The sequence below is a fragment of the Echiichthys vipera genome, assembly GCF_963691815.1.
Source record: "Echiichthys vipera genome assembly, chromosome: 6".
Lineage (NCBI taxonomy): Eukaryota > Metazoa > Chordata > Actinopteri > Perciformes > Trachinidae > Echiichthys > Echiichthys vipera.
In genome coordinates, this window is record NC_139831.1 from 23996742 (window position 1) to 24013284 (window position 16543).

General features: G+C 40.8%; 2 protein-coding genes across 2 annotated transcripts; both read left to right on the forward strand.

Moving 5' to 3' along the window:
- The first annotated feature begins 368 nt into the window (after positions 1-368).
- Positions 369-11398, forward strand: ube2d2 (ubiquitin-conjugating enzyme E2D 2). The gene is made up of 7 exons (XM_083914706.1): positions 369-618; positions 2549-2612; positions 6368-6399; positions 6769-6846; positions 8223-8328; positions 8743-8836; positions 10477-11398. The coding sequence occupies exons 1-7, from the start codon at positions 595-597 to the stop codon at positions 10520-10522; spliced, it is 444 nt and encodes a 147-aa protein (XP_083770832.1). The 5' UTR covers positions 369-594; the 3' UTR covers positions 10523-11398.
- Positions 11399-12673: 1275 nt separating this feature from the next.
- LOC310947859 (CDGSH iron-sulfur domain-containing protein 1) lies at positions 12674-15955 on the forward strand. The gene is made up of 3 exons (XM_083914830.1): positions 12674-12838; positions 13902-14104; positions 15055-15955. The coding sequence occupies exons 1-3, from the start codon at positions 12784-12786 to the stop codon at positions 15142-15144; spliced, it is 348 nt and encodes a 115-aa protein (XP_083770956.1). The 5' UTR covers positions 12674-12783; the 3' UTR covers positions 15145-15955.
- The last annotated feature ends 588 nt before the right edge of the window (positions 15956-16543 follow it).

The window sequence follows — 16543 nt, forward strand, 5'->3', positions numbered from 1 at the left end:
TAATTTATTTATTTTATATAGATTATGTACATATAATCGTCTGGTCCAACTACTTGGATGTGAGGATTTAATCAATAATGATAATAATGGTTACTCTCAGCCCTTTTAGCTTTTTAAAGTTGCAAAAAGTGGTAGTAGAAGAGTGTACATTCTCCATTGGGCCCACACAGTCAAATAAGATTATACAGTGTGAATATATTTTTTAAATGGTGGAGTTTAATTTGTAGTATGATAATTTCCTTTCAGATGTAATTTGTGTAGTGATTTGTGGTGTAGTCAGTTTGATTAATGTCCACGGGGCTTTTATTGAGAAGAGTCGGGCCCGGAAGTCTCGTCGTGGTTGCTGCTGGCAGAACACAGGCCGCAGTGATTTGGTAGCCGCTGCAGTAGGAGGAAGGACCGCGGTTCTACCCCTTCTATCTTTCAGTTTCGTCTCGAAATTTTTAGCTGTGGTCCCTTCTGGTGACGATCGGAAAATCGAGTGGACAGCAACGGTGTTCTATGATAACTTAAGTCGAGCATTACCAACAGGACAGTGATACCAATCGCCATTTTAATCGCACGTTTTTCCCTGACAGAAGCGCTAGCACAACAATGGCTCTGAAGAGAATTCACAAGGTAAGGAAGTGAACGACGAGGCCCGGGGTATCGCAGCTTTCGGTTAGGGATTTAATTCACGATGTTGCCCTTCTAGATTCTTGTCTGTCGGGGTTTAACAAACTGAGAACACTAACGAAAATATTGTCTGAATAAGTCAAGGCTTGGTTTCAACTGCCAGCTAACGGTCTGTGAATAGCGAGTGACGCCAGTGAGAGCAGCGATGCGCCGCCTGTCTGTGTTCACCAGCGCTACTGCACACGGGCCGACTGAACCGTTACACTCGAGCTACAAGTGACCGTTAGGATAGTTGCCCTCGGTTACGACAAACACCGTTAGGTTTAACATTGGATGTCTTTAACACTGGATACACCGGGATGTTTCAGCTAGAGGTGCTCGTTACTGACGCTAATGATGTCAGCGGTGTGTTAGCTGTTTGTGGCTAACGTTGTAGCTATGTGTCCCGGTGGCTGGCTAACTCGGGTAAGCTAAAGGGGTTCTTCTGATTAACAGTAAATTGACGGTATTTCCAAGTGTTGTGTGTCGTCAGATATCATGTTAGTAACCCCCCTATACGGCAGTGAAGGTAGCTAACATTATGCGTTACAGTTACCTAAGCTTTGTGACTCGCTTCTTGATTTGACACATAAGTTATCCGGCTAACGCTAACGTTAGCTTCATGTAAGAGAAGCTTATTCTCTGGCCCTTGTTTTTTTTTCTTCTTTGTAGATTTTTTCTTAATGTTTATATGTTTCAATGTAAGTAGACTTAGCTCGAGACATACAGGATAGATGTAACATAACGTTAAGCTATCCTATATCTAATCCCTGTTATTGTTTTTTTTTATTAACGTTATATTGTCCTTGTAGTGTCCAACTTGCGGGTATTGTAAGCAAATTAGTCGTGAAAAATAACATGTGTTGTCTGTATTTGACATTGCAATATATACATATAACTTAGCAACCTGTAGGAAAATGCTAGTGATAATGTAAACTGTAGTAAAACCAGGCCCCACGCGCTGTTCGCCTTCGATGCCATGTTGCTGACAGCAGTGGAGCAGCAGATGGTTCTTATACCGTTTGTGTGTTTGATTGAGTTCGTTGAATGTTGTGTTTTGTTGTCTATTCCTCTAGTAGCCTGTGTCACAATGAGGCTGAGCAGCCAGCATAATGTTTCTCACACTTGACACTGTGTGTTGTTGTTGTTGTTGGCACCATAAGGTTACACTGGACTACACACAGAAAGCCTACACTTGGTTTAACACTGTGCTGGTCATAGTAAACCCTCTGTTGTCATATCATCATGATCTCAGTTTGGTTGTCACATGCACCACCTGCTGTACCTGGAGAAACGTATTATGTAATATCCAATATTTCAAAGCTCACGCTACTATTGTGGTAGAATAGTGTTGTTGTGTTCAGAATCGCAGTAGCAATGGCCTTCACATCTGTTTACAAAGAGGGATCCAGTCAACATGGGCTCACACTTGGGCTGTTAAATGTTTTTTTTAAAACATCAGAATATTAGTATCAGATTATTTAATATCTTTCCCCAGGTATTTAAATTTTGTTGCAATTCTGAGTTGTGTTCTGTAGGTCAATCCATCACTTTTTATAATAACTCTCTCACCTCTGCCTGACACAGAACTCTGCTCTCTCTACTGTTGTTTTGTTTGTTTTGTATATATTATTATCGTTATAGAATATTTTGCATATTTTGTTGCGTATATTATTATTTTTTATAGCAAACTGTGCACTGTATACATACACTATGTATATATTTGATTCTATTTATCTTATGTACAAAGTGTTTATTTGCTGACCCACTGCTGCTGTTACAAAATAATTTCCCAGTCTGGGATCATTAAAGTTATTTGATTCTATTCTAATGTTTGTGAGAATACCTGACTGTGCAGGACCTGATCATCTGACTTGTCATTTGTTTGTCGCAGGAGTTGAACGACTTGGCAAGGGATCCACCAGCCCAGTGTTCTGCAGGACCAGTAGGAGATGACAGTAAGTTTATCATCTAAACCAACATTGTCCTGGTGGATGTGTGGGACCGGGGCTCGAAATTGAGCGGTACGCCAACAAATTCCAGATTCGCATCTCCCTGATTTTCGCCACATCCTTTAATAAACCACTCAAGCTGCAGCAATTAATATTAGTTGTTTAAAAAACTCACAAATGACACTTAAAGGGATGTGTTCTAAATTTGGTTGTCTTATAAATGAGGTTATTATATTCTATGCGCATTAAATCTTTCATTGGTAAGATAGCTATGAATTGTCTCCAGATCTGCTCCCTCATGTTGTAATGTATGATTCATGTCTTTAGTTTACATGTGAAACAAATGATCCACAATATTTGGATTGCTACAGACTGAAACTGATGCATAAAATGTTTTCAAAAGGAACATGTATGTTGAAAAGGAAAGTAGAAGCATTGGTAAAGGTGCTTCTGGCTTTTTATGTGTGGAGTCCAGCTCATTAAACTAAATTAAGGAAGTACCTCAGTTTTTTGAGCAAGCAGGTCCAGAAAATACCTGCACTGCCTCTCGTGAAAATATTGGTTAATTGGTAATATGTAATTATTCTCTATAATATATATATATATATATATTTATAATATAACTCTATTTCTACATGACTTTCACTTTTGGTTTCAGGACAAGTATAAGGGAGATTCTCGCCTGGCTAGTATTTTATTCTTTTGTAATGTAAGAGTAAATATGGACTCTGGTCGTTATTTATTTGTTATGAATCTGATGTTGTCATATTTATGCATTTGATTTTCTTTTCAACTATAAGATTGAACTTTAACCAAAACTAAAACTCAGAAGGCATTCATGAATATATTGTATTGAATACATTTCATACATAATGTTGACATTTCCTTGGAAACATTTTAACATTTTATTGTATAATTGTCAGTAAAATCAAGACAATGATATAAAGCAAGTGTGTTTTACATGTGTAAATTCCTACTGTCAACATCTAATGCAGAAATTATTTTAGAAAAATAAACCAAACTTTTAAAAATAAACAAATGCATAAACAAATGCAGACATAAATAGATTTGTTACGTCTTAACACCATTTTCACACGTTCCAACAGGGGTTCAGTTTCAAAATGACAGGTTAGCTTTTACATATGTCATTGAATTTTGGCACATGATCACCTGAACATGAGTATCAGTTATGGCTGCAACTAGCAATAACTTTTACTATGGATTAATCTGCCAATCATAAATTGGTTGGTGTATACAATGTCAGAGATTTTTGAAAAATGTCTCTCCCAGTTTCTCAAGTCCAAGGTGATGTCCTGTTTTGTCAGTCAAAAACCCAAAGATGTTCTGTTTATTATAATATAACAGAGAAAAGCAGGAAATCTGCGTATTAAGAGACTAAAAACAGCCTTTCCTCCCAATTTTGCATGAAAAATTACTTCAACCATTAAGTGATTATCACACTGCTATTATCAAATTGCGATTATTGCTCTCTTGATCAACTCATCGATGAGTCACCTAATCGTTGAAGCTCTTCTCAGTATTAAACAAAATCAGCATGACCTTGGTTGCACCAAATAGTTAAAACACAGAAACGTACAAAAATAGCTATTGTTGCATGTTTTTTGTGAAAGAAAGGGTGAATATTGTTTTTATAGTTAGTTTTCCATCTCAATTCTGTTGTTGACTTGAGTTTTGAGGATGTCTTTAAGTGGTAGATACGGCTGTAAACGGGTCGTGTTGGACAGTAAATTCAGACACGCAAAACCTCTCATCTTTGTTTCAAGTTCATTTTAAAGAAATACACGTTCACCTTAAGTGATAGACATTTACATTATTTGTATTATTGTTTCAAAAAGGATCAAGCAACAGTGTATTTGGGGTGCATTTTCCATAGTGTAATAAGCATGTCATAGTAGTCTGGGTTATGTTTGTTGAATTTATTTGTGTGTATGGGGATAGGCACATTATCACAAACACCTATACAAGAGCTTAACGCATTTTAGTACAATTTCCCTATGGGCAATACTACGGTTGTGATTCTGGTGTTGTGGTCAATTGCCTTAAATTTAAAATCAAGGCAAAGTGCCTTTGTTGTCATTTGCACAGTGAAAAAAAAACCTTTTCCTGTACATTTAATGAAAATCTTCCTAGGTGAATCTATATTTCATTATCCCTTTAACTTTACTGTATATGGTGAGGACAAAATATAAGTGTTATGGGTATAGTGTCCGTCCCTTGTACATGCCAACACAATTTACTAGATCTGGACTTGAAAGGGCATTAGGCCAAAGAGTAAACGTGCTGCAAGTTTTGCGTATTTTACTAATACAGTGCAAGAGGGCTTTCTGACTAGCTTATATAATTTCATCTATTGATAATTTAAGAAGGTGTTTTTACGCTTGTATATATTATTTCGACTCTGCTTGGCTGAACCACGACAAACAACCTTTAATTAGTTGATATTTATACTGACTGCTGCATTACCCTGCATTAACCCTCGTATGGACTGAGTCCACTGTCCGTACTGACAGCCACATCTTTTCTGGCTGAAAAAAAGCACCTGGCTGCAATAACCACAGTAAAAATGAAGCTAACATGGATATGTTAACACTTGCCCACTGTATGCACAATGATTACATGTTGCATAATCAAAACTATGCCCTATAAATCACATCTGCGTTCTGTTTAACATTGGCTTCTTATACTTTTTTTCTAAATGGTAAATTCTTTGCTTTCAAACACAACAAAGAATTGAACTTTTATTTTGATAACGTCAAAGTCGTGTATTGTGTTATAGTTGTTCACTTCCTCGTCTGTGGTGACACTGCTGGGATTAATACAACTCTCAAGTTTGGTTTGTAGACCACATCACAGTGTTTGAATGCAATAACCTCTGGGAAGAAAACCCCTGTGAGGAGAAAGGGGATATACTGTCATTCATCTAAAATGCATGTTTGACGCATTCATATCTCATTAATAAAAACACAATTTCACTAACTTTAGTTTAGAGACTAATTTACTAGCTTAAGAAACTTTAACTACCAACACTAGCAGTTAGTCCGACTGGTGATGAGAGGTCCATGTTCATAACTCTACATTTGGTTTATCGAAGACAATCTCAAACTAATACAAACTTGGAGATCAGTTCATGATGAACCTGTTTACACTTAATTCATTTCTGACATGTATTATAATGTTACATTCAACATCTTTGTTCCTCTCTAGCATGTGTGGCACCTTTCACACAAAAACAGCAGAACAGAGCAATCAGTAGCAGCAACGTCGCTCTGTACACGTCACTTCCTGTCATCCAACATCAAATAAACCACTCTGCTACAACAAAGTGTTTCTTGTAACATAACCACTGTGGTTTGCTTTTTTTGTTTTGTTTTTTCAGTGTGAATTTTGTCCTCAGAACTTAACAGGATGCTGTTGTGACAGATGTAAATGCTACCAAATCAAATTCTGATGGTTTGTTTGTGTCACAATTTGTGTTGACCAAGCTTTTTAAAATGATTCCTCATGTCAGGAGGATAACAGCACAGTTTCTGAATGTAAATGTGAGTCTATTGCCATCATATGACACTTTTCCCATTTACAATTTAAAAATGTCACTTCCAAGAGCATCCGTCCTGCACTTTGTGTAAGAGTCTGTTACTCAGCTGAACAGATAAACACATATACTTAATGTGGTATTATTTACACGTCACAGCCATGCCTTGTGTTTTTCATAACCAATTTCTCTTTTTTTTTTGTTGCAGTGTTTCACTGGCAAGCCACAATAATGGGACCTGTGAGTATTCATTGATTGTATATTACTGATTTAGTCACAGTATTAATAATACTGCTTTAGTTTTTAATAGAAATGATTATTATTATTTTTATTATTATTATTAACATATGGTGACAGAATGTTCTTGTCATTGGTTTTTACTCTCAAAACCTTTTTAAATCATTCAGTTTATCAAACAACTTAACCGAATGTACTGCTTATTTGATCATTTTAGGCAGAGAAAGCAGGTCGACGTTTAGTCAGACAGTGTTTTCTTGGTTGACAGCAGCCTTAGGATTTATGTTTTATATTCCTTTTGCATGCATTTGTTTGTCATCCTTGCACTTCAGTCACTAAAGAGATAAATTGGCTTCTCTATCCCTACATTAGAATGACAGTCCTTACCAGAGCGGGGTTTTCTTCTTGACCATACACTTCCCCACAGACTACCCCTTCAAACCGCCAAAGGTAAGTAAGACAGACGCACACACACTGTGACAGTGTAAAGCCCCTTTTCCACTGGACAAATAAACCCCCCACTGACATCCCCTTGTCCTGCACGGCCTATGGCATCTAGCTTCTGTGACTCTGATAACCCCGGGTACGTCCACACAAGCGAAAACAATCTTCTTTTTTTTCTACATAGTTCTTAAAAGTTTTCCGTCCCCACGGTCTGAGCTCAAGAAATATCTGCGTCCACACAAAACCTGTGAAACCTACTCAAAACAGTGTTGTACACATGCCAGGCCTATATCTGGCGCTGTCACTCTGCCACAGAAAAATCCCAACAACGGAGAAGAAGAGACAGAGGCGATGTAAACACCTGCGACTTTCTCGCTAAATCTTGCGACTTTCAAAATTCTCTTGCTGACTTTTTTTCGGTCAAAAGTAACTAGAGACAAATATAGCAACTTTTTCTGATCATCAGGGGAAAGGGAGAAATATATGGTTGGCCTAATTCATTCCCATACATGTTGCTCAGAGTGCAGTTCAGTATCTATGTTCAGTATACAGTCTATGGGTGCGTCTCTCTCATCTCACGCAGAAGCACTGTCGTTGTTTTGTGACACCGCGGGGTTAGAGGCCGGAGGTTGGGCGATGACGTCAAAGTTGAACAAAGTCAGCACCATCCAGGCGACAACGCAAAGGGGGGCGTTTTCAGTTCTACCCACTCTGGGACCCGGTTTCAAGAGATATCGCTTTCAGGCTCCGATAACGGTCGGCCAAAACAATACAAAAGTTGTGCGTCTCTGTGTGGATGGGCCCTCAGTCACAAATTCCGCCCGTGTCCGTGCAAGCAGTGCTTGAACGTTGTCCCAAGTTAGTCGCCACCGAGTTTGAAAGAGAGACTGACTAGACACACAAAAGATAGATAATGTTAACCCTGTTGTTTGGTGCTAACCCTGACCCTGTGTTTTTGTGCGTTGTGACATAAAAAATTACTTGACACCATTGTCATTTGTTTTTCAACGTGGGGTTGTGTTGTTAATGTGCTATCTATCTATCTTAAGTCGTCCTGACGGTCTTCCAGTTTAATTTTCTGACTGATGACTACAGGCTGTCACCTGCTGGTATGGAGAGTTATGTCACACAGGCGCTGAACGCAGAAGCTAGTTGCCATTGGCTGTAATCGTCACGGTGTGTTCAAGTGCAACTTGTTGACCGAGACACAAGTGACACGAGACAGTCTGCCTATTGTTGCCACAAGATGTTTGAAGTCGTCTTTGTGTGTTCCTGCCTTAAAACATGCAACAGCTTTACATCATTCGGTTTCCTGTTGTTCCGCTCACATGCCCCTCTTTCTCCCCCCTCCCCCCCTACATTTCTTTTCTCTCTGTTTTCAGGTTGCATTTACCACAAGAATCTACCACCCAAATATCAACAGCAACGGCAGCATTTGTCTTGACATTCTGCGATCACAGTGGTCTCCAGCTCTCACCATCTCCAAAGGTAGACTGTTTGTTTAAACTTTAAACTGCATATATGCTTACAGATAAATGGCTGCTGCCTTTATAAACAGGATGTTAAGACTGAAGGAATAGGGGGAAACATGTTGGTTTCCTTTTTAATATGCTTCACACAAATCATATACTACAGCATTTGTCACGCAGAGCTCCTCCTATTTAGCTGGAGTACTCTCTCTGTAAATGTCAGCTTTAGACCTTTTTATTCAGTGCGTATTACATGCTTTACACAGTGTCCTTCATGCACAGGGGTTTTTCTTTTTTAGATCCCAATTTGATGTATTAGCAACTGTCCTATAGCAGGGACGTGCATCCAAGAGTCATCTGAATGAAAATGAAATAATTCTGAAAATGTGCGCTTATATTTGTTAATACTGATCGGTTAACTGGTCCATTCCAGTCCTCCTGTCCATCTGCTCTCTGCTGTGTGACCCAAACCCGGATGACCCCTTAGTACCCGAGATCGCCCGCATCTACAAGACGGACAGGGAAAAGTAAGTTCTACGCTTTATGTTTTGTGCATCATTTGGACGTATTTGGATTTTAATGCTTCATGCCTGTTGTGACCATGATGCTTTGTCAAACCAACCCAAACTGCTAAAAAGAGTGGAGCTGTGCTAAGGCCTGTTCTGCTCTGACAGAAGCTCCGTCTTGCTAATGATAATGATGATTGATTTTCACATCAATTAGCCACATTTCTATGTTGTTGATCTAAGTTGTAAGTTCTAAGTAGAAAGCCAACGTACACGAGGAGCAGGTTTTATGCATGTCGTCACAGGCTAAATAATTACTACCTCGTGTTTCAAGAAAAGACAATACGATACTCACACTCTATAGTGTCAAAGCTTTAAAAAAAGCAGATCTACATCCGCTCTCGAAAGCTCCGATGGATTTCTGACATGTCCGAAATTGGGATCGGCTGTCTTGCAGTTTGAGCAGTAGGGCTGATTTTCTGATCAAATCGATCCTCATTTGATGAACTTGAAGGCTTAAAAAACGTATTGGCAATGACCTAGGCTACATTTTGGCAAGGCAGCTAACTGCTATGGCCATTTTAGAAGGGTCCTTTGACGTCTCACCTGAAGATATCTGAACAAAAATGTAGTCGATACTCACTGTAGAGTTTGTAGAGTTGCACTTTGTGTTCATGTTATATAAAAAGTGCATTAACGCAGCTTTTTAAGGTTCCTTGGACAATTTACAGCATTACTTCTCTGAGAACATCTTTCATATCCAGTTTTGAAATATCCCTTATCAAAACGTTATTGAATCAAATCGAATCATCTGAAATGATTACATTTGGGAAATCAGTGGTGATATCTAGCCCTGTTGAGCGGAACCGTGGTCCAAATTTTCGCCGTAAGATCTGTTAAGAACTATGTTGAGCTTGTTTTCATGTTACCGGAGTGATTGTTGTGGCTTAAACCGACATCTCGAGACTGCTGTGACATAAAACTGAACTTCACTGCTGATCCGACCCATCACATTGTCTACGTCTGCCAACCATCTGTGCCTCCATATTTTTTATTAAAATATGTTAAATTAATTGTCAAAGGACAAAACCAGATGAGCAGCGACATCATGGGCGGTCAGTGAATCCGAACAGCAGTGAGCATGAGGCGCAGGTTCTGGCTGTTCACGGAACCATTAAACATACTTATTCAGATCATATTGTTATGTTCACCCTCTAGAATAGGTAGCTGCATTGAGCCGAAGGTAGAAATGCTACTGATGCTCTGAATGGACGCAGAGCAACTTGAGACATCAAACTATATCACGAGCAATAATTTTAACAATTCTTTTAGACAATTTCTGTCCAGGAAATTACTTTGCATTTGGTGTTTAGGCTTGCCCCAGCAATCGGTGTTACTGGTGTTACTGGTGTTACATGGTGGTCGTTACTTGTTTGTGGTGTTTTTGATTAGAACTAAAAACGTTGACGCGACAGCTGAGTCACAGGAGTCAGATTTCACTTATCACGTGACGAGAGACATGGTGGAATCTTTGAATGATTAAAAGATGTGACAAAATCCTAATATGTTCGTCTGTATAAGGCTAAATGACTAACCTCTCTCTCTCTCTCTCTCTCTCTCTCTCTCTCTCTCTCTCCCCCCCTCCCTCCCCTTGTTCATAGGTACAACAAAATAGCTCGGGAATGGACACAAAAGTATGCAATGTAGTGTTGGGGTAGAATCATGGCCAACCACCTCTACGACATAAGGTTAGGGGAGCTTCAGACGTAAAGAGAAAACAAACAAAAAACCATTCAAACAAATGAAAAGTTTAAAACAAGATCTTGTTGGTTTCCATTGGAGTGCTTTCTTTGAGCCACGCCTCCCCTTCACCAGAGTACCTGTAAAACTCCCTCTGCCCCACCTCCTCTCTCTCCCTCCCCTCCTCCCCCCTCCCGCCTCTCAACTCACCTTTCCCCCCCTCCAGTGTACATATTGTCAACTTGCAATGGTAACGCCCATCTCTCCCTACTCCCTTTTCACCTCCTCCCTCCCGACCTCTGGCCCCATCTCCTGACTCTTGTATTGCGTTACATTTTGTCACCATGCAGGTTGAGCACCCCCCCCCACACACACACACACCCACACCCTTTTACCCCCAGACATACCTGCACCCACCTTCCCCAGACGTTAAACGCATTCCTTTGAGCATCTGCAAAACTTTGAGGGGACCTTTTTTTTTTCTTCTTCATTTCCCTATTTTTTTTAGGGGAGTGGGGCACAATAAGATGGAGGGATTTTTACGCTCTGCACCCTTTCTTGTTTTGTTATCCTTAATTCCCATCTGTAGAGGTGACAATTTAGGAAAGCAGTTTGTTTTCGCACGCGAGTCGAAGGGCACTCCGTATTTTATACAATGAATACTTAAAGAAATCATTGCAGGCTATGTAAAACGGAATAAAAAATACACATGGCTTATTATGGTCCTCTGTTGGATTCTATGAAAGGACTTGAAATTATCCCCACACCTCCTGCTCCTAACTCCCCCCCCCTCTCCCACCCTACCCAAGTTGACCCCTTTGAACACACACATAAACACAAATGCACGCACAATTGTAACCCCCACCACTACCACCAACCAACTTTTCCTTATTCACAAAGTGGACGTTCTGGACCAGGTATTTAAGCAATTTATTTTTCTTAGTTTAACCTGTGTTTTTACCCCCCCATAACTCTTTAGGTTGCATTTTGTTTTCTTTTTTGTTTCCCCCCCCCCCCCCCCCTTTTTTTTTTGCTATTGTTAAATTAGAGGCTAACATCTTAAATGGCTATGGGACTGGCTTGGGCTCTGGGTGCGAGGAGAACCCACTCTTCTTGCACAAAACCTCTGTATATTGAATTACCTGAGAGGCTCGTTGAGCTTTGTGTGTTGATTAAACTGTGTAATAAAAACCCATGATTCTTGTGTTGACTCATTCTCAGGCCCCTTCGGAGGACATACAGAGATACAGAGGTAGTAGAGGGACATGTGAAGCAGTTGACATAAGAATAATACCTGCCGTTACCACACAACGTCACTGTTGGGGGATGTCTGATCAATGAATAAAACTCAATTTAAAGGGTTTAGATTTTGTTCAGAGTTAATTATTAGAAGTGTGCGGGAGATGTCTGCTGCTTGTGCTCTCATTTGAGTTTCACTAAACTTAAAATTTTGGGGGTTAAAAGGATGCAAAAAATATTTATATATTGCATATATTATACTTGGCTTACCCCAAACACTTAGAAATCCAGTGTTTAATGTTTTTCAAATGCTTTTTAATGTTCACGATGGGGTATTTGTTGCCCTCTGGTGGTGCTTTTATGTACAGCTATTCCTGGCGATTCTGTGGTCATGTATCAAAAATAAGTTTCTAAAGATGGACACCTTCTCTTTCTGTTAATACAAGAGCATCAAAATAAATCCAACAAGGACTGGGGTGGCTCTTAATCGCATGTGTGCGGTTCATGATTCAAGAAAAAGAACTTGTTGAAAAAGGAAATGGGACTCTCCTCTCCAAAGAATCACACAGCCCTCAAGATGATTCTCCTCCAGCGGAAACCTTTGGCATAGAGCCTCGTGCTTTGGCTCCATGAGACGGTCAAGAGTGAACTTGCACAATAAAAACGAAACATACGTGGACACGGTATTTTAAGGGGTTAAGCGGAAGTCTTTACATCTTAAATATCTCTAGGGAACGAACGTGGTTAAAATCACTGCAGTAAAGCGAAGCCGGAAGTACGCTGAGCCTCAGGGTTTGTCCTCACGCGCTGGCAGAACGTCCCTCCCCTGCTCACACCTGATTGGTTGCTGCGCGGTGACGTAGAGCCGAGCACTGCGCTTGTGGAGCTGACTTGGACCACATAAGACTCCCGGTTGACCTTGCAGCTCAGCGCCTTACATACACAACACACCGTTCAGGGAAAACACAGCAACCCCAAGTTTACCAGCCATGTCCCAGATGTCGATGCCTGCATTACCCAGACCGGGATTCACGTTATCAAAAGGTAAAGTATCCAAGCTAACGTTAGCTAACAGCAAGCTAGCATTAAGTGCATGTCGTGTTTTGCCGCTCTACGTAAACTCAACATGTCTGTGACCTAACATTACCCCGAGACAAGTGACGTTAACTGCTCACTCTACGGTCGACATTGTTTGTGTGCTACAACGAGGGCTGTATAGAGACTACTAGTATATTTAGTGAACATATCCTCGAATGATATTGCAATTTCTAACGTTAACGCTGCTATGTCAACAACCGTTCCTTAGTTAGCTATCTAACTATCTGACCAGTCAGCCGTGTTCTGGATACAGCTACATGTTTCCGACCTTAGACGGTCACTCAGATAGCTGCGGCCCATCATCAGCTAATGCTAATACTTGGTGGTGCTCCCAGCATCTACAGCAGCAGTATCTTAATGTATCATCGCCCCTCGCCTCAAAGCGGATAATCAGTGAACCTGCTGATCCAGGCTGAAAGCAGGCCCCCCCCTGTTCCTCTGGTCTGACGACTCTACATCATGTGATGGTCTCTGGATCCGGATAATCCTCCTCATTGCCCAAAAGGCAATCCACATACCTCAGTTTTCTTTGTATCAAAGTATCTGTATGGACAGGCAGTGTTCAAATCCGATCTTTATCTGAAATTGTGCACAAAACTGAGGCATCAAATTTTAAGGCTTCACCTTAAATTGTTTGTCACAACTGATGACGTAAGAATTATGTCAGGCTGGAAAAGTGCAGCAAATATTACTTCCAGGCTTTTAAAAGGCTTGACCAAAAGAAACGCACAGAACACAATAGTTTAGTCGGCTTAGTGATTAAACTTTGCATTCAAATGGGATGTTGGATACCAAAAACCACCACAAGTCACTCAGAGGTGTTGAGTTATCTTAGATCCTAGTAGGGCGTAGTTAGTGATAACATTGTATTGAATTGCATCATGTTTGGGATGTGTTTCGAATATATTGTCCACCCACATTTTTTAGAATACAAGGAAAAACTGGTTGTATTTTAGCTACAAAATTCTTTTTCTGTACCTGTATTCACATTGTCACTGTCTCTCTACAGAGCATTTTGTGGTTGCAGTGCCGGTCGCAGTGGTTGCAGCTGTTGGAGGTTTCTTAGTCAGCCATTACCTGAGTGGGCGGAGCTGTAAAAAGGGCCTGGTGAACACATCCATCAGTAAAGATAGTCCCAAAGTGGTCCACAGCTTCGACATGGAGGACATCGGCACCAAGGCTGTGTACTGCCGCTGCTGGAAGTCAAAGAAGGTGAGGCCTAAGCAGCAACATCAGAGGTGTCCGTAACTCCACCATAGCTGGTTGTTTGAGTAACTGTTATTGGATATTCCAAGTTAGAAAATCCGTTCAAAAACTCCCTCAGCTTTCACAGTTAAAGGTCCTACTACTGTTTATGGGGTCAGGCATGCACACGTGCTGGCTGAAGTGCTATGCAGGAGTAAATTGAACACTTGGTGAAACCGATTTCTATCTTTTGTATGAATTTGGAGTTACCTGAAAGGGCAGCTGACATTTTTATGTAGAGGTTGCATTTTGTTTTGACCGTGGATGGAACAATGATGGGCTGCCCCACGATTGAATTCCCAACATAACAGCAGCTACCATAGATTTCATTTATATAATGGTACGATAACAAACTAGCTACCTGGCGCACCCCATCGAACCTTCACATTTTTCTGTATTATACGGATGGCTTACTAGTTTGTTAATTCACTCATTTACGATTTACTGTGTTACAGAAAATTAACTGAACAAGGAAATAGCAATGAGCTGTCCTACGGTGTGACAAGAGTGTGTGGCTGAAGCATTAAGCCACTCACAATGGAGTAAAATCTGGGAAACACTGCAGCGGTTTTATTAGAATAAGATGCCAAAACAAGAATAAACGCTACTAACACGAATTAAACTTATACATTAACTTGTCTGTGAACATTATTTCTGCTTGAATATTGTTGGGCATTTATAATCCCTGGCGATTAGGGGGCTTGGGTAGAGCTATTTCCGTATTTAATTTTTATCATGATCATGAAGAACTGCATTCAGAAACATTCCTCTCTGTGGTTCTGTTTCTGGCGTCTTTTTCACGTGACTTCAGGGAGATTCAACCAGAACACTGTTTGCTCATATCATAAAGCACAAATGACTTAAACTTGATGGGAGCGACTTTTGTTTTCCTCTAACGTGGTGCGTTCTGCCCACAGTTCCCTTTCTGCGACGGAGCCCACACCAAACACAACGAGGAAACCGGGGACAACGTCGGGCCGCTCATCATCAAAAAGAAGGATGCTTAAGCCGTCCAATCAGAAGAAGCCTCACCTTCCCTCGACTTCTCATGCACACCAGTTCATCCAATCATTTACATGACACCCTGATGGTGACTGTATGACGCCGTTAAACTAATAAAATGAAACGGTGGATATTTTTCCTAGCCCAGAACAGAAAATGTTGTGAATTTTGATTCCACACATGCTGACATGCCTTTGAAATCAAAGGTCATCTGAGGAGAGATAAGGAAGGGACTTTGACAATCAGAACAGTCAGACATGGAGGTGCTATGACTGGCCGTTGCATTTTGACCGGTTTAATGTGAAGACTTTAGTTTAAATCCTCACTGGACCTCATATCAAATAAATATACCACCATGCAGGCGTTGTACCTTCACATCTGGCGTCACCCGTGTCCCCTTCCTTCTCCGCTCCTCCGAGTGTGGGAGCAGGTGGTTGAAACATGAACTGGCAGCTCTTTGCGTCAGTTCAGTATTCAATATGAATTCAGCAAAGGCCTTATACGTAAATCTACAACCCGTATGAATGTTACATGTGTTTTTTTTTTTTTTGCACTAAGAGCTGCTTAGTCTGAGAAAAACAAGTTGTTGTTTTTTCTTTAATGAAATAATAATCTCCAGTCTTGAAGTGTTGAACACCGTCTGCTGTTCGTGACCTGTTCAAAGTCTGCTCTCTGAGGAATCTTGTATTTAATCTGTAAAGTGTTCAAAACGTCTGCTTTTTAAAGGATATATTTTGAATTTTCATTAGATTTATTTTCTACTGGCTGCGGTGTGTCTTGACTTGATTCATCGTTCTGTACCTTGTGAATAAAACTTTAAAAAAAAGCAACAACAACAAAAACTCTACATTTGTTTTTTTTTTAACCACAGGATCAAATACACTAAACCACTTCACCTCTGTTAGCAGCAAGGCAGAGCAGTGTGGATGTGGATTAACAGTGAGCAGGGATAATGAGCAAAACAGCCCTGTGTGGTGACTGCAGTGGGACCTGTGCGTGTGTGTGTGTGTGTGTGTGTGTGTGTGTGAGAGGCCTAGCTGGAGGTGAGGGGGGGCTGCTGCCGTGCTGCAGTGTCCACCAGCAACAGTGGCCATTTTAAGATGTGGCAGTATTTGTGGTGACCGCTAGAAGACGCTGTGTTTACACGGATAGTCCAGGCCAGGCTGTGTACGCGAGTACGGTGGGCCCCTGCTCCCATAGTGACACGCACACGCACGTACATACACACACACACGGGCACACGCACGAGGTATCTGGCTGCGTGCCAGATGCAACGGAGGGCTCTCACAAGAGGTGGAGTGGACTCCGCCGTCCCCGCGTGAGGAGTCACCTTTAACCGACAGCTCTACAGCGGGCTCTCGTATACCTGCTGTAGGGAGCACATAGGTGGAGGGACTGCTAACG

Excerpts from the sequence above, each read along its gene's own strand:
- ube2d2 (XM_083914706.1), top strand. The coding sequence starts at position 595 with ATGGCTCTGAAGAGAATTCACAAG. Across the intron at positions 2,613-6,367 it reads AGGACCAGTAGGAGATGACA|TGTTTCACTGGCAAGCCACA; the intron begins GTAAGTTTATCA and ends TTTTTGTTGCAG. Across the intron at positions 8,329-8,742 it reads AGCTCTCACCATCTCCAAAG|TCCTCCTGTCCATCTGCTCT; the intron begins GTAGACTGTTTG and ends GGTCCATTCCAG.
- LOC310947859 (XM_083914830.1), top strand. The coding sequence starts at position 12,784 with ATGTCCCAGATGTCGATGCCTGCATTACCCAGACCGGGATTCACGTTA. Across the intron at positions 12,839-13,901 it reads GGGATTCACGTTATCAAAAG|AGCATTTTGTGGTTGCAGTG; the intron begins GTAAAGTATCCA and ends GTCTCTCTACAG. Across the intron at positions 14,105-15,054 it reads GCTGCTGGAAGTCAAAGAAG|TTCCCTTTCTGCGACGGAGC; the intron begins GTGAGGCCTAAG and ends TTCTGCCCACAG.